Source organism: Narcine bancroftii, chromosome 2 (assembly GCF_036971445.1).
Source record: "Narcine bancroftii isolate sNarBan1 chromosome 2, sNarBan1.hap1, whole genome shotgun sequence".
Classification (NCBI taxonomy): Eukaryota; Metazoa; Chordata; class Chondrichthyes; order Torpediniformes; family Narcinidae; genus Narcine; species Narcine bancroftii.
In genome coordinates, this window is record NC_091470.1 from 37,908,121 (window position 1) to 37,932,130 (window position 24,010).

The 24,010-nt window shown below is 41.3% G+C and overlaps 1 protein-coding gene across 3 annotated transcripts in view; it reads left to right on the forward strand.

The window, feature by feature from the left end:
• LOC138753395 (TOG array regulator of axonemal microtubules protein 1) overlaps positions 1–24,010 on the forward strand; it is an 87,982-nt gene that overhangs the window by 42,467 nt on the left and 21,505 nt on the right. For 2 of the 3 annotated variants that reach the window (XM_069916335.1, XM_069916337.1), the window contains 9 exons: positions 570–667; positions 3,264–3,437; positions 3,754–3,843; positions 4,030–4,208; positions 5,453–5,506; positions 10,813–10,972; positions 11,404–11,541; positions 13,134–13,281; positions 23,593–23,698. In XM_069916335.1, the coding sequence (XP_069772436.1) occupies positions 570–667; positions 3,264–3,437; positions 3,754–3,843; positions 4,030–4,208; positions 5,453–5,506; positions 10,813–10,972; positions 11,404–11,541; positions 13,134–13,281; positions 23,593–23,698 (1,147 nt within the window). The remainder of the gene's footprint in view (positions 1–569; positions 668–3,263; positions 3,438–3,753; positions 3,844–4,029; positions 4,209–5,452; positions 5,507–10,812; positions 10,973–11,403; positions 11,542–13,133; positions 13,282–23,592; positions 23,699–24,010) is intronic. The other variant, XM_069916336.1, reaches the window with a different exon arrangement.

A 24,010-nucleotide genomic window follows, 5' to 3' on the forward strand; every position in this document is an offset into this window, starting at 1 on the left:
GTCCTCAAAAATAGTAGAGCCTGTTACATGTGTGGCAAAAAAAGAGACTTATAGGAATTTGAGTTTACGAGTTTGAAAAACTGGCAAAGCTAACTGTGCCTCTAGATGAGTTATTCCAGCATAGCCACTTGGCATTTACTTGATTATAGGAAACATCAACCAAATTATTGCCCAACATGTACCTCTCCATGAAAAAGAACAGGATAAATCCAGCTGGACTCATTCATACATCAATAACAACAGGATTAAAGGTATATGTTGACAGTGAACTTACCCACAACTATTCATACTGATGCTTATTTTGGGTTTCATTGGAATGCATGAGCAGCAGATAGCTACAAAACCTTAATTTAAATATGGGCTAATAATCTCCCAACACAAATATCCTGGGTCTGTGATAATTAACCTTCAGTGACCTTCACTGTGGTTGCAGTGTAATAATGACAAAGAAATATTTAGATCATTTTATGCTTAAAAAGCAATCATTTTAACTACTAAAGTTAGCTCTATGCTTCTTTGAGAATGTATCTTACAACATTTTCATTGATCTTTCAAATCAAATTTTGTAGGTCTGATGGTTGTGTTCAGTTAGGTTCTAAAGGCAGCTATGGTCGAATACCGTCAGGAACGCCTAATCCTCGTCCAGTGGAATACAACTCCAACTCTGGTACTGTTGTCTAAATTTATTTCCTGCTTAAGAAATTGCAAGGCAAACCAAAGTGTTTATAAAAATGTACTGTACTGCTTCCTTCACTTCAAGGAAAACTGCAAGTGACTTAGAAAATTATGTTCTGCTCATTTGTTGTCTTGTATGTATTCTTGAGAAAATCAAGCCCTTCAATTAATCTAACTCACTTGTAAACTCCAGATTGAGCACAAATTTTGCAGCCTGCAAAATGTTATGCTCTATGCCAGTGGTTCTCAATCTTTTTCTTTCCAATCCATACCACTTTAAGTAATCCCTATGCCATCGGTGCTCTGTGATTAGTAAGGGATTGCTTAAGGTAGTATGTGAATGGGAAGGGAAGGTTGAGAATCACTGCTCTAGACCCAATTGTTACTGAAATATTTTGCTGGAGAAAAATTGTCATTGGTCCATTTCCTTTGGAGTTATGAAACTACGCACATGACGAGTCAATTAGGTATGATTAAAACATTGATTTTCAAATTTTTTCTTTCCACTCACATACTACCTTAAGCAATCCCATACTAATCACAGAGCACCGATGGTACAGGGATTACTTAAAGTGGTATATGAGTGGAAAGAAAAAGGTTGAGAACCACTGCTCTATGACTTATAAAATTATACATGTAAAAATGGTACTCAATCCAAACTTTTTCTCTTTCTGCAAGGCAGATAATTTAATTTTAACTTTCAATTTCATTTAGACATACAGCACAGTAACAGGCCATTTCGGTCCATGAGTCCGTGCTGCCCAATTTACACTGAATTAACCTACACCCCTGGTACATTTCGAATGGTGGGAGGACACCAGAGCCCCCCCCACCCCCAGGGAAAGCCCACGCACACACAGGGAGAACGTATAAACTTCTTTCAGTGCAGGATTTGAAACCTGGTTCTGATCGCTGGTGCTGTAAAGGTGTTGCGCCAACTGTACCGCCCTTATAAGGTTATATCTGGCACTTTGATTAGTATGTATGTCTATCTTTCAGTCTTGGAATGTAATTTACATTTCACTTCCAGCCCATTTCCCATCATTTCCACATGCTTTGGACATCTTCTCATTCTTAGCTTTTTTTTGCAAGCTGCACATTGTTTGGCAATCAAATACTGAAGGGTATTACATGATCTGTGCTTACCTTCCCCAACCTCTATGAATTTTCATACTTAATTTATTTTCCTTAGTCATTTGCCCACTCTACCAAAGGCCAAAAGAACAGTTTTGTTTCCGAATCCTGCTCCCCATCTTTTGGTCTGGAGTATACAATGCAGCACTTCTGTAACCTGAAAAATACAATAAAGGTTGCTGTCTCTACAATCCTCCTGGATAGGAAGTTGCAGATTAATAACCCTTAAAAATATAATAAAGAAATTAGTCTACAATTCTCCCAGACAGCAAGTTCCAGAGCCACCAATAGCCAAACAAAATAATTTCCTCCGCTCTTTAATCTAATGAAAGTATTACCAGTGGGGTGACATTTCCCTGCATAATGACCATTCCAATCAAAATTGTAATGAACAGATATATCACGAAGCATAGATTAGTGAAGATTGGATTGTTTTTCTTACTAGTTCTCTTTACTATTTATTACAATCCCACACTCTTAGATTTTTCAGGGCTGGTACTGCTGAGTCAAGCATTGTAATAAACACTGAGAACTCTTAGGTTCTCTGTTTTTCCAATTAGTAGGAAATGTAAATAAAAACTTTGATAAGATAAGCATTGAAGCTATAATTAAATACAGTATATGGAGAAGACTTTTGGAGTAGTTAAATTAATATAGGGCTGGCCAAACTGCGGCTCGCGAGTCACATGTGGTTCTTTGACCTTTAATATGCGGCTTGCTGCCGGTCTCCCCCCTTCGCCCGCCCGACTCGCACTGCTGATCTCCCCCCCACTTCGCCCACCCGACTCGCGCTGCCGGTCTCCCCTCCCCCTTCGCCCGCCTGACTCTCGCTGCTGGTCTCTCCTCCTCGCCTGCCTGACACGTGTCTTTAATAGCCTGATATTTGTAGCATTGTATTTTAGTCATAAAAAAATAATAATAATAAGACTAATTTTGTAAGGTGAAAATCTGATTAAAATATCTCTCAATTTTTGGTTTACTTTTTTTTACATATTTGTGTCTTTGTGATGACTGAAACTAATACAAATTAACAGTTTTAAAACTGCATGCATGAATAAATATTATTTTCATTTAATATGCATTTCTTAAAATTTTTGTTACATAATGTGTATGGAACAATAAAAACATATGTGTGAATTTTGTTCTTGTCCTGAGGCTCTCAAGCATCTGAATTTTATCGTTTGTGGCTCTTGCAATAAGCAAGTTTGGCCACCCCTGAATTAGTATGTGAGAGTGATCTATTTACCAAGCTGTCTTGGTTCTTGCTTTCAGTCTGCATTTTCTGTCTGCCATGAAGGGTCACAATATTCTGAGGAATCTTTTGGATTCTAATATGTATACCTTCATGCCATTTGTAAGAAGAGGAAAAATCTTTATTTTGCAATAATGTAGAGTTAGAATAACCTTAAAAGATGTCTGCATCAAGGAGTACATTTTGATTTAAAAAAATACAGGAGGGACTTTCCATGACAGAACCACCTCTGATGTGAGTATTGTTGGACTACGTATGGCTTATGGAAACGTATTCTCATATTTTGAAGAGGAGAAACAAAATGAAGTATCTCAGGTTGGCTCTAAATTACAATCCAAAGAGCCTCAAAAAAATGCTAATATAAAACCTACAAAAGGTATGTATATTTATGCAAGTATTTTTTCACAGAAATTCACAGCTGTTCATGAACTTCATTGATACTTAAATATCTCCAAGCACAGATGGCATTAATAAATTTGTATTGATAAATAGGAATCAGCTATTTTAACAAATAATTGTTTTAATATAGGTTTATTCCATTAGTATTGGTGATAATTAAGATGCCCTTAATCACATTATTGCTCTTGTACATGTTCATTTTTGATAATGGAAACAATATAATTTTTTAAGTAATTTTGTTCAAAGGTCCAAATTATATCCTTTCAACCCATTAATTATGTGTGGATTGGCAGGGTCTACCATCAGCATACAGCAGGTGAGCAATCACGAAACCATTTCTGAAAATGATCTGCATGAGAATTCGGTGGTTATAGTAGGAAAATGTGAGTATAATGGAGCTTTGTTTTCCTTCTTGTTCCTCTTGGATCATTGTAAATAATCTTTCAATCCTTTATTCCTGTGAAAATTCTGCAGTAGTTAATTTCTCAGTTGATCAAATTGATTTGGTATAATGGCTTACAATGCAGTTCTCAAATAAGGTAGTCCTTAGTAATTCTTTTATTCCATAGGTGTCTTTGGTGGTCCCCAGTCAGTTTCTGTAATGCCCACCCAAGTTGTCATCCCATCAAATGGTGGGGATGATGAGTGTGACCAAAGGCTAGCAATGGATCTTCCTTCAGGAATCTATGGTAGGGCTGTGCATCAGAAGAGTCAAACTGGCTTTGATATCGCAGAGAATGAAAAACAGGTAATTGTGACAAACTGATGGATGGGAAGTGATCTGGTGATAGTCAAGCAAAGAACGACATTGATTTAAAGAACAATACTGATCTGGTTAACCACCAATACATTTAATTCTAGTGAAACAGTAAACACAAAGTTTTAAGCACATTTGTAAACCATTCTCAGTTCAGATTTAATATAGAGTTAAATTACTTCAAATTTTCTCTCAGTAATCAAGCTTGAGTTGTTCTGAGACCAAGATAATTCTTTGTGACTTATTATTTAAAATAATTTTGAGTGAAATTATTATTAATATTGTAGAATCGTGTCTAGAAGGAACTTTAATTTATTCTTAAGCATTTACTTACAACATTATAATAGTCAGTGGAATAATTTGAAATTTACATTTTAAAAGATGGATTCCAGATATGGGGGGAATGGTATTTTTATTAATATTCCCAACGTCATACTATTTGCACCTGCAGGTACAGATATTATCATAATCCAACATATTGGGCAAAATTTTGCCATCATCTTAATTAGCACTCTCACCATTATTCATGATACTACATCAGTTCAGGGGACAAATGCATGCATAATTAAACAATAAAACCAAAAACTGGTACCTCACTTGCTTCATTGAAAAAGTATCAAGAAGGTATGCTGTTTACCTCAAAATAGATATGCATTAAATAGAATGTTTGATGTATTTTCTTGAATGATAACCAGAGAATTAAGTTTCATCATATGAAATACAGATGCTCAATTGTTATGTAAAACTTTTAATTTCATCAGAATAGAAGAAAGGAATGAGTAGATAATTTGATTACTTGAAATTTCTCTGCCTTTAGAATATAATCCATGGCTGAGTCCTCAAAACTCGGTCAGACATGATCTAATTGAATGGCAGCACTGTCTTGATGGGCAGGATGGCCTACTCCTGCTTCTATTTCTTCAGTTCTTATGTTCTGAGTAGACAATTTCAAAGATTCACTACTCTTTTGAATAAAGAAAATTCTTCTCATTTCAACTTTAAAAGGTCTCCTACTTATTTTGATTCCGTATTTTGACACTTTAACAAAGGAAAACATCCTACTTACTAGATCCCTGTTTACCCCTTGTTTCCCATTTTTAATCCAGTCTTTCTCTCTCTCTAAGCCTTTATTATTAAATTTGAAATTAAATTTGAAATTAAGTTTAACTTCAGTTTACATTTCCTTTATGATTCTCTGATTGTTTGCTTTCATCTTTGTCTAATTGGTTAAAAAGATAAAGTTGAAGTGCATGCTATGGCAGGGCATGAAAGCAAGACACTTGTACGAGGTGAGTACAGTCGATACTGATTTATTGACGGTTTTTCCTCTCTTATATAGGCCCACTGGGCCAATTGCCCTGCCGCTTCAGAAATGACGGGCCTAGAGGACCCCAAAACCCAGCAGCAATAGAAATTCACCAAAACAAATGGTTACTTTAAAAAAAAAGTTGTTTTTAATTTACTTTAAACATAAAAATAGGATCAAACTTTAACTTATTAATATTAACCTAACTTAATCCCCTTCTAATTCTAAGCGCACATGTATGTAATGTGTATATGTTCAAAAAAGTTATTTGATTCACAGTCCAATCTCACTTCTCATTCCTCCAAGTTCACCAGTATCAGGCAATTTTTATGCTGTGCACAGAATTTAACATTTATGAATTTTAACCAAGCTCTGGTGCTTAAAGGTAATAAGTTAATGCTCAGGAAGGTTCTTGTCTGTTTCAGAGAGAGATTTGTTGCTCGTTGGACACACACAAACTGATTCCCTCCAATCATCCACTTCAGTGTTTTGCTGAAGAAACTTACCCATCGAGGCTTTCCAATTGATAACCTCTTCTTCTGCAGATCACCACAGAGTTCCTTTTTGTTTCTCTTATTTCAGGTGAAACACTCTAGCCAGCCACTTCCTCTTGTATGGACCACAAGGGTTTTCAACAGGCTGAACTCAGAACTCACAACCCGACTTCATCTGTTGCTTTCAAAGCAATAATCCAAATACTCCGCAGCATGTCCAATTAACACCTACTTGTGAAGTCTCCATTGGCATTCTTCAAATTTTTTGCGAAGGCGTTCAGAGCCTGGACTGTCTGGTTTGAGCAAAGCTCTGGCATTTTAAATGAGATTTGTTTTGTGAAGTGTTTGTGTTTGTTTATGACCTACACTACCCCCTCCACAATCTATCTTCTTCAAAAACATATCTATATACAATGTAAAATATGATACAATCCATCACACTGGCTTGCCGGCCACTGATAGGACGGTGTCACTGTTTTCCACCCTGCAGCCTGTGAAAGGCCTTAAGGCCTTTTAGTCGGCATGGCCCTTGTAGGATTGCGATGTTTGGCTACCATCTTGTGTGCTGGGAAGCCTACCGGGTAGCGGGCCGCTACATGAGTCTCCCTCCCGCCACCCTCTGAACCGGCAATCCGGGTGCTGTCCTTGGTTATGGGTGGCCTGCCTCTACGGCATGGAGGTAGTGAGGTGATTGGCTGGCTGGTGTCCAAGTGTGCTGGTTTGAGGCGGTCAGTAGTGAATGTTTCCTCTCTGCGGCCGATGTCCAGCACACATGTAGTCTCGTTATGCCTGGCTGGTAGGGCCCCTCATATGGCCACTGTAGTGGACCCTGGTGTGCCCCTCATCATACGAAGACATATTTGCAGCTTTTCAGGTCCCCAGGGATAAATGTCTTGGGCTGGCCATGCAAAGAGGGTTGTGCCAGGGACAGCATGCCCAGTCTCTCGAGGGCTGCCACTGATAGTTCGTCTGGTGGTAGCCAGGAATTCCCTGGGGATGACCAGATGTGCTCCATACACTATTTCTGCTGCTGAGGCGTTGATGTCTTCCTTTGATGTGGTGCAGATCCCCAGGAGGACTCACGGCAATTCATCAATCCAGTTTGGATTTTTGAGTCGGGCCATCAGGGCCCCTTTAAGGTGCCTGTGGAACCTCTCCACCAACCCATTGGCCTGGGGATGGTATGCCATGGTGTTGTGGAGTTGGGTTCCCAGAAGGCTGGTTAAGGCCACCCAGATCCCTGAGGTGAATTGTGCATCCCTGTCTGATGTCAGGTGCTCCAGGACTCCGAACCAGACCACCTATGTGTTTACTAAGGCTCTGGCGCAGGCCTCTGTGGAGGTTTCCACTAGCAGGACTGCCTCTGGCCACCTTGTGAGACAGTCTACCATCATCAACAGGTATCGTGCCCCTTTGACACCAGCAGGGGTCACCGCAGTGCTGGCCCAAATGGCTGGGGGGTGGGGGGGAGGCACTTTAACGTGTGTCTGTTCCTTTGCCGCCTGGCAGTGCATGCAAATTCTTCCCTATTGGCAGACCTGCTTGTGGAGTCCATGCCAGACGAACCTGCTTGCTATCATCTTGATAGCCGGGTGTGCCAGGTTGTGCATTGCATCGAACACTGGTCATCTCGATTCTGCCGGGACGATAGGACAATGTCGCAAAGGAGGGTCTTGTCTCCAGGCCTGATGTGGACATCCTCCAGCTTGAGTCCCGTCACTGCCGTCCTATACACAGGGATGTCGGGATCCGTCTGTTGTGCCTGGTCCAGGGCCATGTAATCAATCCCTTGTGACAGTCTATAGTGCATTGGCCACCACATTGGTCTTCCCGGCGATATGCTCTATATCCATGATAAACTTGGATATATAGGACAGTTGCCTCTGCTGCCTGGCTGACCATGGGTCCGACACTTTATTGAAAGCGAAAGTCAACGCCTTGTGATTCGTGAAGACCATGAATCGCCTCCCCTCCAAGAAATACTTTAAATGTTGGACTGCTAAGTACAATGTCAGGAGATCACTGTCAAAACCACTCTACTTGAGCTCTGGAGGGCTGGAGGTGCCTGCTGAAGAAAGCCAAGGATTGCCATTGTCCCTCCAACCAATTGCTCAAGTACACCTCCAATCACTGTGTTGGATTCATCCACTGTGAGGGCAGTCAGGCTGTCTATCCTCAGATGCACCAGAAGCGTCGTATTGGCCAGGGTGTCATTGGTCTTCTGCAAGGCTTCCAATGCTTCCTCATTCCACTCGACCTCTTTTTGCTTCCCTGCCATGAGCGAGAATAATGGGCGCATGATGCGGGCTGCCCCCGGTATGAAGTGGTGATAGAAATTAATCATAGCAAACTCCTGGAGGCCCTTCACTGTATGTGGCTTGATGAAATGCCTGACGACCTCAACCTTTTCAGGCAGAGGTGCCACCTTGTGTCTATTGATTCTTTGGCCCAGAAAGTCTATTATTTCTTGCCCAAACTGCCATTTGGCCAGGTTGAGGGTCAGGCCAAACTCACTGAGGTGGGTGCATGGCTGTCTTATGTGGGCTGTGCATTCTTGGTGGTTGTGGCTGGTTATCAGAATGTCGTCCAAGTAAATGAATGAGCACAAACTTGAGATCCCAGCCCACTGCTTCCATCAGTCTCTGGAATGTCTGAGCCATGTTTTTAAGCCTGAAAGACATCCTGAGGAACTCAAACAAACTGAAGGGTGTGACGATGGTGGTTTTAACAATGTCCTCCAGGTGGACTGGGATTAGGTGATAGGCCATGATGAGGTCAACCTTGGAGAATAATCGTGCCTTCAGTAAGTTCGTGGTGAAGTTCTGTATGTGGGGCACAGGATTCCTGTCTGGTGTGGAGACCTTGTTGAGGTGGTGATAATCTCCACATGACCTCCATTCTCCATATTTGGGGGGATGCCCAGGGACTGTCAGACCATCGCACTATTCCCAGCTCTTGCATCTTCTGGATCTCCTTTGCGATGTTGAGTTTCTCAGAGGGGAGGCGGCGTGCCCTGGCATGGGGGGGGCCTTGAGTGAGGATGTGGTGTGCAGTCACTAGTGATGGTCAGCCATGGCATTTCCCTAAAACACACAGGGAGGGCAGCATCGATGGGCCTCCGAACCCCACTGTTGGTGATAAAAACAGTACTGCTCATCGGGTGGTCAGTTGGCCTGCTTTAAGGTGGCGATCTAGTCATCTGCTGCACACGAGGCCTTGCAACAAGATCTACCACGATGCTGGAGCCTCTCTTTGCTCCCCAGAGGATATCCGCTTGAGCTGCGACCTTCCTGGGGTTGCTGAAGTCCTCCTCGGCAAGCAGCAGTCAGATATCCTATGGTAGTCATTTCAGGAAGATCTCAATGAGCAGGCAAGGTTTGTGGTCATCGGTTAATGCTAACATGTCATTTATAAGACCGGAAGGGGTCCTGTCCCCCAAACTGTCCATGTTCAACATTCAGGCCGCATGATCGTGTTTTGAAAGCCTGAAAGTACGAGTTAATAGTTCCTTGATGGCCATATATTTGCCCTGCTCCAAAAGCTGCCGGAAGAAATCAACAACCCTGGTGGCTGTGTTCTGGTCAAGCGAGCTCACCATGTAGTAATACCTCATGGGGTCGGCTTTTACCTGTCGATTCTGAAATTGGGCCTCGGCTTGCTTGAACCATACTAGCGGCTGCGAAGTCCAGAATGTCGGCAGTTTCAGTGAAACTGTGTGGAGTGTTGCTTGTTGCCCCATCGCCATTTGGACCAGTTGGGGTAACCAATGTAATACCTGCTACGGCAGGGCGTGAAAGCAAGACACTTACACAAGGTGAGTACAGTCAATAATAATTTATTGACAGTTTCCCCTGCCTTGAATAGACCCACTGGGCCTAGTTGTCCCGCCGCTTCCAGCGGAAATGACATCATTGGTTTGTCAGCTGCTGATAGGTCAACGTCCCCGTTGGTGCTCTGTGTTTCCCGTCGTGTGACATGCAGTCTGTGAAGAAAGGCCATTTAGTCGGCATGGTCCTTGTAGGATTGCTGCCCTTGGCCACCATCTTATGTGCCAGGATGCCTACTGGGTAGTGGGCCGCCACAAAGTTACCTGCACAATTTTCCTGGGTTCTAGATGTCTGATGCAGGCTCCCATTCTTGACAACTTGACACACAAGATATTTAGAGGCTTGAGTGTTCAGGAACAAATGTGACTAATACTAATGGGTGTAAAATTCTCTGCAGCAGTAAATCTGAAAATTAGTTACATTTGGAATTCAAGATCCATAGTAGTTTTTTTTTCTCTGAAAAGATTAACAAAAGAGATGAAGGCTGTCTCTTCTTAAAAATAAAATAAATATCAACTCATTAATCATTCAATATGACTTTCAGTCTAATCAATGTAATTTTTATTTTAAAATGTATACTCGCGATAAACATTAGTTCAATATTTGGAAAATACATTTTCATAGTACAGAACTGAAAGAGTACAGCAACCTTCTCTCTTCAAAGGTAATAAATTAAGATGCTTTATTTTGAAGAAATGTAAGTTCTGTTCTTACCTGCCATACCCTCGCATTTCCACCTGCTCCCACCCCCCCCCCTCCCCATAATGTGGATGATCTTATCCATTGACCAATATTCCTAAAAGAAATCAGATCAAATTTGTTTTCAGCACTTTGCTCCAGAGGACCATGCTATATTTCCATTTACCTACCATTTTTCATATAACAATAATTAAACTTGATTTTTAGCAATTACTTTCAAGTGACCACTAGATGCGTACATATTCATGCAAGTTTTCTTCCTTTGAAAGACCTCCATCTCAACATCAGCTCGGAATAAAATGAAACAAAAGAAACAACAAAGTCAGACTGAGGAACTAAGAGACCATAATTTTAAAGACTCTGTAAATAAGGAAGAAAGATTACATGAAAGATTAAGGAACATAGGTCCAGACAAGGCTGGAACTAAAAGTAAGATTATTAAGCTAATCAAGTATTGTTGTTTTCATCACTTGCTATTTTTTTCTCTCTATTCCCTATGTATATTCAATCATTAAATTTCCAGCAATTTCAGGGAATTCTTTGTTCAATGTTAGATGGAGTATTGAGATTTTATTTAAGTATTATGTCCAATACAAAGGAAGGGGTAAATTCATAATAACATTTTGTTGCACTGAAACATCTCTGGCTTGACAATGATTAAGAAGAGACAAAATTATGATGAATATAGCTACTCACAAGTTTTTGAGGGGAGGGTTGGTTTGTAAAATGATCATTGATAGCCCATTTATGTTATGCATTTTTGTAAAGCAAATGTAGTTGGAGGAGTATTTGTAAGTTTTTGAATTCAAAGGATTTCTAACCTGATTTTTAACAAGACAACATTTGTCTTTTTCAATTAGGCCTGGATATTAGTGATGAGGTTTCTTTTGCATTGAAAACTGATTCTTCACCAGTGAAAGTAGCCACTCCTAATCCTTCACAGTTCAAGCATAGTGCTAGTGTGAGGAAAAGTCGACCTTCCAGCTCACCACATTCTGGTGAGTAGCTATTCAACTAAAAGGTTACCATTAATATCAGAAAAGGAGTGCTTGGTTAAATGTGAGATCTCCAATTCAGCGTAATTATATTGCTTGTGAATAAAACCAAAATAACCATGGCTTTCAGGTTTGTCACCTCTAAAACTGTAGACATGAAAATACAAATTTTATCTAGATTATGATTTTCTCTTCCATTGAATTAAAACTGCAGTGACATTCAATAATTTATTTTGTCTTCACTTCTTATTTCTCTGATTCTTAGGTCCTATCGAAATTGTAAACTTCAAACAATTGTCACCAAGTTGCACATAAAATCATGAAATAGGAGGCACATTCTTGTGGGGGGAGGGGTGGTGGTGTGGAACAACGAATCTGGGTGTTACCTGCAACATAGCATTTATTCTTCTCTAATTGCTTTTAGTAGATCATGAGGAATAGTCTATTTCAAACTCAGCAATCCTTCTGGTGAAGGTACACGACTACTTTACGGGAGGGAATTCTGGGATTTAGACCATTATGAAGAAATGAAGATATCTTGCCAAGTCAAAATGGTGTGGAGAGGAGTGTTGTTGGTGTTCCCATGCACTTCTCTTTCATGGAGGTACAAATCATAGATGCTGTCAGAGTAGCCATGCCAAGTATCCACCATGCGTTTTGAAGATGATATACCCTGCCGCCATTGTTTGCTGATGGTTGAGTGAGTGAATATTTAGGATTGTGAATGGGGTAATAGCCGTTTTGTCAAAAATACTGTGGATTTCTTGAATGTGTTCTGTTACATTCCTGTAGAAGGAGAAAAGTGTGCAGACTGTAAATTTTTTGAATATTTTATTTGTTTTAAGAAAATACCGAATATAGGATTCAATATAACCATTGAATATAAATTCATAGAAAAACATTCATAAGATCTGGGAAAAAAATAAAAAGGAAAGGAAAGTCCCTCTTCTCCCAGTGCCCCTTCACCAGATTCAAAAGAAAAGGAGACAGACAGCAGGGAATAGAGGAAGATAGAAGGAAATGGAAAAGAAAAAGCAACAGGAGCAAGGTTCGATATCTCCTCTCCTACCATGTGCAAGCCAATTGCAGCTCAGGAAAGAATCACCTCATTAAAAAAGGCAGCAACAAAACAAATCTGTGCAACTAAATAATATTTTTTAAAATCTGGTCATTTTAATGCTCCCAATTTATAATCACAGATCAATTTAGAGTGCAGGCTATAACTGAACATATCTGATTGATAAGCAATATCCCCATGTTAATCCTGACATCTCCACAACTTTAAACAAACCTCTTTCAATTGGAAATGCCAACTCTTTCTAGTTTTTTATAGATGTTGCATGACCTATAAAGTATTTCCAGCAGTTTTTGATTTTAATCTTAAATTGGAAAAATGACTATTCTAAATTGCTTCAACTGTGATCTTTTAAATTTTTTTAATTTTATTTTCAGTGCGGTAGAAGCTGATTCCAGCCATTTAAACTTGGTGCCACCCAATTGCACCTAAATTAAATCTAAATGGGTTTTTTAACTGTTACTTAAAATTCAATACAAATTTTTAGGTATTGAAAGATTAAATTTTCTCTCCTTTATAGAAGAAGAGATCCCGTCAGATTACAGTATATCACACAGAGATCAAACACCATCAGTTTTGCCTGGTTCAGAAGCATATGAAGCAAGACCTTTCTCCAAACCAGACCTTGCATTATCAGAAGCTCTGAAACTCGTATCTGACGAAGATTGGTATGAATATTGCTTTCCTTAATTACCATCTTTTATTTGATAATTCTGCATTACAGTTGAATGATGATCTTTATCACAACACCTAAATGTTCATGTTCTGCAATAAAGCTCGACTGTATCACTGATTTTGGATGTTGAAAACTACCATATTTTACAAATCAGGCACCCCTCCCCCAGCACGTTATATGCATGGGCATACTATAGGAGAATATTTTTACATGTTGAAAGAATGCGCACAATTTATAGTAGGCGTGGGAAAGTCAAACCAGCAATTTATAGCGAGTGTGGGAATATAGTAGAGGCATTGAAAGAGCACACCCAATTTATAGTGGGCGTGGGAAAGACACGCCAGCAATTTATAGTGAGCATGGGAATATAATAGCGACATTGAAAGATCGTGCACAATTTATAGCAGCCGTAGGAAAGACGTGCCGGCAATTTATAGTGAGCATGGGAATATAATAGCGGCATTGAAAGATCGTGCACAATTTATAGCAGCATTGGAAAGACGTGCGGCAATTTATAGCAAGGTTGGGAATGTTATAGTGAGCATGAAAGTGTAATTGCATCAGTGAAAGAACATGCACAATTTATAGCGGGCGTGGGAAATTTTGATCATCGAATATCTCTTTGTGCTAAATGCCATGGTATTGTGGTAGCCTGCCGCTGCGGCGATCAGGCTGTTGCTCCGGGTGGCACGTACAACTAAAAGCCAGCATACCATGCAGCGGCACTGGCCCTCGCAAGCGAACCGGCGGATGAACAGCATGGACAGCTTAAGGGCCAGCAACCCCAAAATGACACTGCCCCGCTGCATGGCCAACAGACAGGGACAGCACACAGGGAAGAAGGGATTGTTATGCAAGAAGGGGCCCGTGCATGGGAAACCCACTTTTTTTAAGCAAAGGGGAGAAATGGCAGGAACACAAGCAGTATAAAAGTCGGGCCTGACCCCCCCCCCCAATAAAACAGAGTTTAACCTGACGTGTATGTGTTTTTCTTTTGAGTAGCATGTGGGTACAATTGTGACCCCAACGGTGTAGACAGCATCTGAACCGAACGGTGAGTGAGCAGACAGCAGTCCACGCAGTCACCCTGAAGCTGCCAGCCTTCTGGACGAATCAACCACGTGTGTGGTTTGACCAGACTGAGGCAAAGTTTCAGATCTGGCAGATCAGATCATGGCAGTGTCTACCTGGTACTACCACGGGGTGAGCGCCCTGGAACAGGACATGGCGAGCCGGATGGCCAACTTCATCCAGGAGCCCCCATTGGAAGCCGCATACACTGCCTTGACTTGCAAATCAAGACTTTCGGGCTCTCAAGGCATGACAGAGGGGCATGACTGCTCTACCTGGACAGGCTAGGGGACAGGAGCCCGTCAACTTTCACGAACAAGATGCTGGCCCTCCTAAACAAACACATACCCTGCGTCATGTTCAAGCAGGCATTCCTCACTGCCTGAGGACATCCAACTGCTTCTGGCAGATGCCGACTTCAGCAACTCCCGAAAAGTCGCAGCACGAGCGGACATTCAGTGGAAACAGAAAAGAGAGTGCTCGGCATCCATGGGGCTCTTCGCTAAACCCCGCAGCCAGACCCATACAGGCCCACTGAAGGAACACCAACCCCACAGATCCCAATGACCAATGTGTTTCTACTACCAGAGATGGGGCTTCGGAGCCCGCCAGAGCAGGCCACTATGCACGTTCCAGGAAAACACCAGGGCCACCCATCACTAATGGCCATGATGTCTGGCCAACAAGATAGCCTCCTGTACGTGTGGGACTGCCAGTCCAGACAGCAATACCTCATGGACACAGGAGTAGAGGTCAGCGTCCTAGTCCCATCGGGACAGGACATCAGGAACCGCAGTCGGGCCCCATGCTGAGGGCTGCCAACAGCCGCATCATCCAGACCTTTGCAGTTGGGAGGCAGCCTTTTCTCGTGGGTGTTCACGCTGGCCGCAGTGGAATAGCCATTCCTCAAAGCAGACTTCCTGTGTGCCCATAGCCTGGTCGTTGACCTCAAGAGTCGGAGGTTGGTCCATGCAAAGACTTTCCAAACCTTCCCCCTCAAAGACCCCAAGCTTCCAGCACTCCACCTGGACTCCGTGTAGCAATTGCTGTGAATACACCAAGGTCGTGGCCAAGTTCCCAGCAGTGCTCACCCCCCAATTCACCATGGCGATGCCCCGGCACAGAGTACAGCACCATATCCTTACCTAGGGCCCACTGCTCCACACATGAGCAAGACGCCTCCCTCTGGAGAAGCTCCAGCTGGCAAAGGAGGAATTCAAGAAACTGGAAGAGCTCGGCATTGTGTGGCGGTCAGACAGCCCATGGGCTTTCCCCCTGCATATGATGGCCAAGACCGCTGGGAGTTGGAGACCATGCGGTGAATAGCGCTGGCTCAACAAGGCCACAACACCAGATCGATACCCGTGGCACATATACAGCTCTTTGCGGCTAACCTCCACTGGGCAAAGATCTGTTCCAAAGTGGACCTCTTGCGGGGATATCCTCAGATCCCGGTTCACTCCGATGATATACCCAAGACCACCATCATCACCCTGTTCAAATTCCTGCAAGTGCCACAGGTTGAAAAACACCGCTCAGACCTTCCAGTGGCTAATGGACACCGTGGGCCGAGACCTGGATGACACCTTCGTCTACTTGGATGACATCCTCGTGGCAAGCAGGGACCGGCAAGAACACTTGATTCACCTCTACAAACTCTATACTCGGCTGAGTGAGTTCAGACTGACTATCAACCCAGCCAAATGGCAGTTCAGGTTGGGGGCCATGGACTTCCTGGGTCATAGGATAACCAAGGAAGGAGCCTCACTGCTACCCAACAAGGTGGAGGCTATCAGAAGTTTCCTAGGCCCAGAACGATCAGGGGCTACAGTAGTTTGTGGGGATGATCAACTTCTGCCATAGGTTTATCCTCTTGGCTACCCAGATCATGCGGCGCATGTTCACTTGGATGGCAGGCAAGGCAAAGAACATCACATGCGACAAGGAGTCAGCAGAGGCCTTTGTGAAGGCCAAGGAAGCCCTAGCAGGCACCGCTCTTTTGGCACACCCCAGGGGAGACGCTTCAATGTCCCTGATGGTGGACAACTCAGGACAGCGATTGGTGGAGTTGTGGAGCAGCAGATCAAAGGGAGTTGGCAGCTGCTGGCTTTCTTCAGCAAACATCTGCAGCCTCTGGAACTGAAGTACAGAGCTTTCAACAGTGAGCTACTGGCACTGTACTTGGCCATCTGCCACTTCAGATACTTTCTCAAGGGTAGGTCTTTTACGGCCTTCACAGACCTTCGCCTTGGTGAAGATCTCGGACCCCTGGTCAGCCCGCCAGCAGCATCACATCTTGCATCTCAGAGTATACCACAGATGTAAGGCAAGTCTCCGGCAAGGACAACGTCACACTGTCCAGACAAGAGTATCCACGCGCCATCAAGGGGAGAGGATTTTGTGGCGCTGATGGAGGCGCAGCAAGACGACAAGGAGACGCCCCAGTACAGGACAGTCCTATCGGGACTGCAGCTCCAGGACATACCAGTCGGCACAGGTAACACCACCCTCCTATGTGATGTGGCCACTGGCCAGGTCAGACTTATCGTCCCAGCAGCTTGGAGACAGCAGGTTTTCGTTTCCATCCATGGACTGGGTCACCCATCCATCAGGACCACGGTCTGGCTGGTGACCAGCAAATACGTGTGGCATGGATTACAGAAACAGGTCGGCGGGTGACTGAAGGTGTGTACGCAGTGCCAAACAGCCAAGGTGCAGTGGCATACCAAGGCCCCGCCTCAGCACTTCAAGCCCGTGGAGCAAAGGTTAAACCACGTCCACGTGGACATAATAGGATGCTTACCAATATCCCAGGGTTTTCGCTACCTGTTCACGATGGTTGACTGGTTCACCAGGTGGCTGGAAGCAGTCCTGCTGGTGGATATATTCACAACCTCGTGTGCCAAGGCTCTCATCTTTTGGGTGGCACGGTTTGGGTTACCATCCCACACCACCAGTTATGGGGATAAGGCAGGGAATGGTTACTGACGGAGAATGATCAGCCATGGTCTGAAAAATGGCGGTGCTGGCTCGACAGGCCAATTGGCCTACTCCAGCACCTATTGTCTATTGATAGGGACCCAATTCACCACACAGTCCAATGGGTTGGTGGAGCGCTTCCACAGGCACCTGAAGGCTGTGCTGACAACCCGACTTGAAGACGAGCTACCCTGGGCACTGTTGGGTATTCACACGATGCCCAAGGAGGACTTCAAAACCTCGTCTATGGAGCTCCACTGCTGGTCCTGGGGGAATTGGTTCCGTCTCCAGGCAGCTCTCCTCCACAAACTGAGAGAAAGAGTCGGCAACCTGGCCCCAACTCCACCTGTCAGGCATGGACAAATGAGGACCAGCATACCTAAAGACCTACAGGACTGTGAGTATGTTTTCATTCACAGAGGTCCATACCATCCACCACTGCAGAGCCATACAAGGGTCCGTTCTGGGTCGTCCATCACAATAGAGCCACGTTTGAGCTGGACATTGGAGGCAAGACAGAGGTCTTCACCACGGACAGGCTAAAGCCAGCACACCTAGACCCAAATCGCCCAGTTGAGACACCAGCACATTGCAAAAGAGGCAGGCCACAGAAGCCTGCAGAGACTCTGCCTCCATGCACCAAGAACAATACCGCTGGTTCTCGGGGGATCAGGCCGGTGCTCTGGGTGGCGAGTGCAACTAATGACCAACAGACCGCGCAGTGGCACTGGCCCTAGTGGATGAACGGCAAATGCAGCTTAAGGGCCAGCAACCCCAAAATGGCACTGGCCCCGCTGCACAGCCAACAGACAGGGACAGCACGCAGGGAAGAAGGGATTGTTATACAAGAAGGTACCTGTGCACGGGAAACCAACTTTTGTTATGTGGGCCTTTACGTTAGCAAAGGGGGGGGGGAACGGCGGGAACGCAAGGAGTATAAAAGTCAGGCCTGAGCCCCCAATAAAACAGAGCTTAACCTGACTACACTCGTGTGTGAGTCTTCTTTTGAGTAGTGCTCGGCTCCAATATTCTTATAAACAGGACATTCTTGCTGGGGTGCTGCACCTTATCAATGTGAATTCCCCAGACCCATCCCTGAGGGAGGAGATTAACATATCAAATTAGAATTAAAATCCTGCTCAACTCTGAAGCTTGGCCTCAATCTATTTAATTGATTCCTCTCCAAAGCTTGTTGATGTGTTGCAGCAGGTTATCATCTATATAATGGGTGATGGACACCTCTGGGGGAGTTGATTGGGTGTTAATTGAGGGAGATTAACTGGCAGATATGATTGTATTTTGTCTCATGTCCATTTAAATGCAAATTTCTTTTGTCATTCGACATTTAAGAATACTACACCTGTGTGGTATATGTGTGTGCATGTTATATAAAAATGGTTTTACACAATTTATGATTTTCTGTGTGTTATATGTGTATGCGCATTATATGCATATGCACATTATATGAGTGAAAATCTGGTAGTCTTAACTATACAAGTAATCAGGTAAGTACATTTGTTTTCTTAATTTCTGCACAATATACAGACTTATCTTCAAATTTATCATATTAACTTTATTTAAAATAAATGCTGTGTTTTCTGATTTTTTTTAATTAAAGACTGGTTTGGTACAGCTTACTGGAACACCAAAACACTGCAAGAAAATCTACTTTTCTTTCTATGGAGATTTCACTCTCTTTTGTAGACTTCTCTAATAGTATAACGTGCAACCCAGTGTTTCTGCAAGAAATGCAAAATTTTGAAAAGTAAATGGAGCATTGGCATGGAATATCTTAATCAAGATTCTGATGAACATGCATTTTAAATAAAATTAATGCTAACTTTAAAGTAAAACATGGGTTTCCCTCTACTCACTTCTCTTGGACAGACATATATTGTTCAGGAGGTAGTTGTATTCCATCCTTTAAGAACCCATCAGCTCAACAAAACTTATCTTCCATTCAACAAGATCATGGCTGATCTGGATAGGGTCATCTCCAGCTACTTGCCTTTTCCCCATATCCCTTAATTCCTCTACTATACAAAAATTTATGCAGTCTTGCCTTGAATATGTTAACTGAGGTAGCCTCCTCTCCCATGGGGAGAAAATTGCATAGATTCACCACTCACTGGGAAAAGCAGTTCCTCCTCACCTCCATCCTAAATCTACCTCCCTGAATCTTGTGACTGTCTCACCTACCAGTGGAAAAAAAACTTACATATTTCTATCTTATCTATTCCTTTCATAATTTTGTTTCTACAAGATCCCTTCTCATTTTTCTGAATTCCAGTGATTACAATCCTAGATGATAAATCTCTCCTCATAGGCTAACCCCCTCATCTTTGGAATCAATTTAGTGATCTTCCTCTGCATTGCCTCCAAGGTCAGTATATCCTTCCTCAAGTAAGGTGACCAGAACTGCAAGCAGTACTCCAAATGCGGCCCACCAGTACCCTGTACAGATGTAGCATAATCTCCTAAACTCAATCTCTCTAGCAATGAAGGCCAACATTCCATTTATATTTCTGATAGCCTACTGTACCTACAAGCTAACCTTTTGCAATTCAAGCACGAGCACTCCCAAGTCCTTCCACATATCAGCATGCTGCAATTGCGTACCATTTAAGTGGTGATCTGATTTTCCATTTTTCTTTCCAAACTGGATATCCTCACATTATCATCATGATACTCTATCTGCCAGACCTGTGCCTACTCACTTAAACTATCTGTATCTCTCTTCAGATTCTCCATATCCTCTGCATAATTTGCTTTTTCACTCAATCCTGTGTCATCAGCAAAATTAGATACACTACACACAGTCCCCTCTTCTAGATCATGTGTATATTGTGAACAGTTGGGGGATCGGTACTGACCCCCATGGATCACCTCTCAGCACTCATTGCCAACTAGAAAATCACCCATGTATCCCAACTCTCTGCCTTTTATTGGTTAACCAATCCTCAGTCCATCCTAATACATCACCCCCAACTCTTTGCATCCTTACCTTCTGGATAAGCCTTTTACGTAGCATCTTTTCAAACGCCTTCTGGAAATCCAAATAAATGACATTCATCTGTTCCCCTCTATCTACTGTGCTCGATATATTCTTGTAAGTTTGTCAAACAACATGCCTTTGCAGAATCCAGATCCCTCCCTATTTCTTCTTAATGATAGCTTCAAGCATTTTCCAATTACGGATATTAAACTAACTGGCCTATAGTTACATGCCTTTTTCCTACATCCTTTTTTGAACAGTGGTGTGACATTCACCATCTTCCAATTTGCCAAAACCTTCCCAGAGTCAAGAAAATTTTGGGAAATTATCACTAATGCGTCAGCTATAATTTTTGCCATTTCTTTCAATACCCTATCTTTAGGCCCACAAATTTGCTCAGCACCCCTTCTTTAGTGATCACTATTGTATCCAGATCCTCACTTCCCACCGTATGCATAACCTCTGTCTTTAGCATGGTAGACCACCATGAAGAATGACACAAAATAGTCAAAGTTTCTGCCATTTTCTCATTACCCAATACCAATTCCCCTTTCTCATCCTCCAAGGGACCTCCATTCATTTTAGCCACCCTTTTCCATTTTATATAATTATAAAAACTTGTCCATTTTTATATTTTATGCCAATCTTTTTTCATCATTTATTTTCCTTTGTTTATTGTTTGCTTTTGGGTTATTTGTTGCTTTTTAAAGTTTTCCCAATCTGCTAGTTTCCCCTGCTCTTGGTGACTTTTAATTTGCTGCTTTCCTTTTTTTCCCCCTTAGTTATCCAAGGCCTTTGATATCATGTATTATTATTATAATTATAACTACTTCATGAATGGAAAAATTTTAAATAAAATATTCAAAAAAGTTATCCAAGGCTGGCTGTTTTCCCCACCACCGCCCCCCCCCCCCCTCCACTTACTGTCCTTGCTTTTAATTGGTAGATACTTTGGTTGAGTACCATGAAAAATCTCTTTGAAAGTCTTTCACTGTTCCTCAACTGCCCCACCATATAGTCTGTGTCCTGCCATATCGTCATGTTCCTCCCTTGCCCACTTGTAATTTCTCTTGTTTAGGCATAGTACACTAGTTTTAGACCAAACTATTGTACCCTTCATTTGTATGTGGAACTTAATAATTCTGTGATCCTTTATTTTCTTTTTTTTTCCTTTATTTTTTTTTCCTTTATTTTCTTTTTTTTTTCCTTTATTTTCTTTTTAAAATATTTTTATTGATGTTTACATTTTGCAAAACAATTATATATTTTATTGTACAATTCAAAATATAAGAAAAAAATTAAAAGAAAAAACCCCAACTGCTAAGCAAGGTTAAAAGCTAACACATAGGAACCCAGTAACAAAAACCTGGAGATCGACAACACAGCACCAAAGCTTCAGAATAACCCTAATTCTTTAGGTTATGATAATAGTCCATAAATGAGCCCCGCACCTTTTGAAGGTTAATATTTGACACTTTAATGGCATAGCTAATTTTTTTCTAAACTTAAACAAGACATATTATCACTTAACCATTTTGTATGTGTAGGTGAAGTATTGTCCTTCCATTTAATCAAAATTGCATGTCTGGCTATCAGTGAAGTAAAAGCTAAAATTCAGTTTTGAGTTGGAGTTAGTAAAGCAACATTATTTTGAAATGATCCAAATAGAGCAATTATAGGACAAGGTTCTAATTTGAACTTAAGAATCACCAAAAGATATTGTTCGAAAATTTTTCTAAACTAGGGCAAGTCCAGAATATGTAAATCAAAGAAGCATCGCCAATTTACATTTGTTACATTGAGGATTTATATCTGAATTAAAATGCATCAATTTAACTTTAAGCTTATGTACACCGAGGACCACTTTAAATTGTAACAGTGTCGTGCACAAAAGGAGGTGTATTAATTAGATTACAAATAGAATCCAACACATCTGAGAATGATAGATTCAAATCTTGTTCCCAGTTGTTCTTGATTTCAACTAATGAGGCTGTCCTTAAATCAAGAAAATTATTATAAATAAGAGGTATTAAACCTTCAGGAAAAAGATGTAGATCAAATAGTGTATCAAGGATGTTTGCCTTGGGAATTCACGGAAAGTCAGGGATCTGAGATTGAACAAAACGTCTAACTTGTAAATATTTAAAAAAATGAGTGTTTGGTAAATTAAAAATTTACCACCAATTGTTCAAGGGAAGCAAAATTGTTTTGAATAAAAAGTTCTTTAAAACATTTAATACCCAATCTGTGCCAATCATTAAAGACAGTATTTTGCAAAGAAGGTAGAAAAAGATGATTAGATATAATAGGGCTGCCAAGAGAAAAACTTAAATCCAAAAAAAACCTAAATTTTTCTCATATTCTCAAACTATGTCTAGTTATCAGATTATCAGTTAATTTATATAAAGAAGAGGATTAAAAAAAGACCCTAAAATTACCAACATAGAAGTACTTTTGGTAAAATTCAATTCCATTCCCAAGGAGGGCAGTTAAGTAGATTATTGAAATGTAACATAATAATTATGTACATTGACTGCCCTGTAATAAAATCTAAAATTAGGAAAAGCCAATTCACCATTCCTTTTAACTTTTAGAAGATGAGATTTATTTAAGTGGGAGCATTTTCTTTGCCATATGTAGGAAGATATAAGCGAATCCAATGAGTCAAAAAAGGATTTGGGAATGAAAATTGGTATAGATTGGAACAGATACAAAAATTTAGATAAAATGTTAATTTTAATAGAATTGATACAACTAATCATGGAAATAGATAAAGGTGACCATCTTGATAGCAGTAATTTGACCTGATTAAATAAAGTAGAAAATCTCGTAATCTTTCCCTCTTTTGCCCTTCACACTTACCCACTGTGTTCTTTTTACTTAACTCGCATGCTTTCTGTTTACTTTATTCATCCTTCTCCAATTGATTGAACCCATCCCCACCCATTTAGTTTAAAGACCTCTCCACAGTCCTAGTTATATTAATGAACATCTAAGGACTCTTAATTTTGTGCTTTTTTTTTCTCTCTTCATTGCACAGTCAGTTTGTTTACATTTATTTGTTTACATGTTTTATTTTGCACTACCAATAAGTGGTAATTCTTCCTTTCCTGCAAGAAAAAGAATATCAGGGTTGTATGTGATGTTATGTATGGACATTGTCAATAAATCTGAAGACGAGTAAATAGAATTGTGATGATGATCATTAGTCATTCGAAGCTAGTGTGGATTCTAATTCCTTTTTGTTTGACTTCACAGGGAGAAAAAAATTGAAGGCATCAATTGTATTCGATGTCTGTCTGCACACCATTCAGATGTGTTAACAACACGATTGCATGAGGCTGTCCTTGCTGTTGTTCAAGAGGTTGTTGTTTTAAACTTTTCTACTGTGAATTAATGACATACTATTGCCGTTCAATGAGGAATAAAAATAAAATATTAAATTGTGTCAAAATTGGGGTTGCAATCTAAAAAATGGATAATAACCACAGAATACTGTTTAAAAGTGATTCTAATTGTGCAGCATATTTCAAAAATTTAATTTGAAAAAGGAAAAAGTATGTATCATGGTTAATGTGGTTTATGGTGTGAAAAAATTTAATTTGAGTTGAAAATATATTGAATTGTAGAAATGAGATATAATAGTTTTGAAATTTGATTGACAGGATGTTTGAAA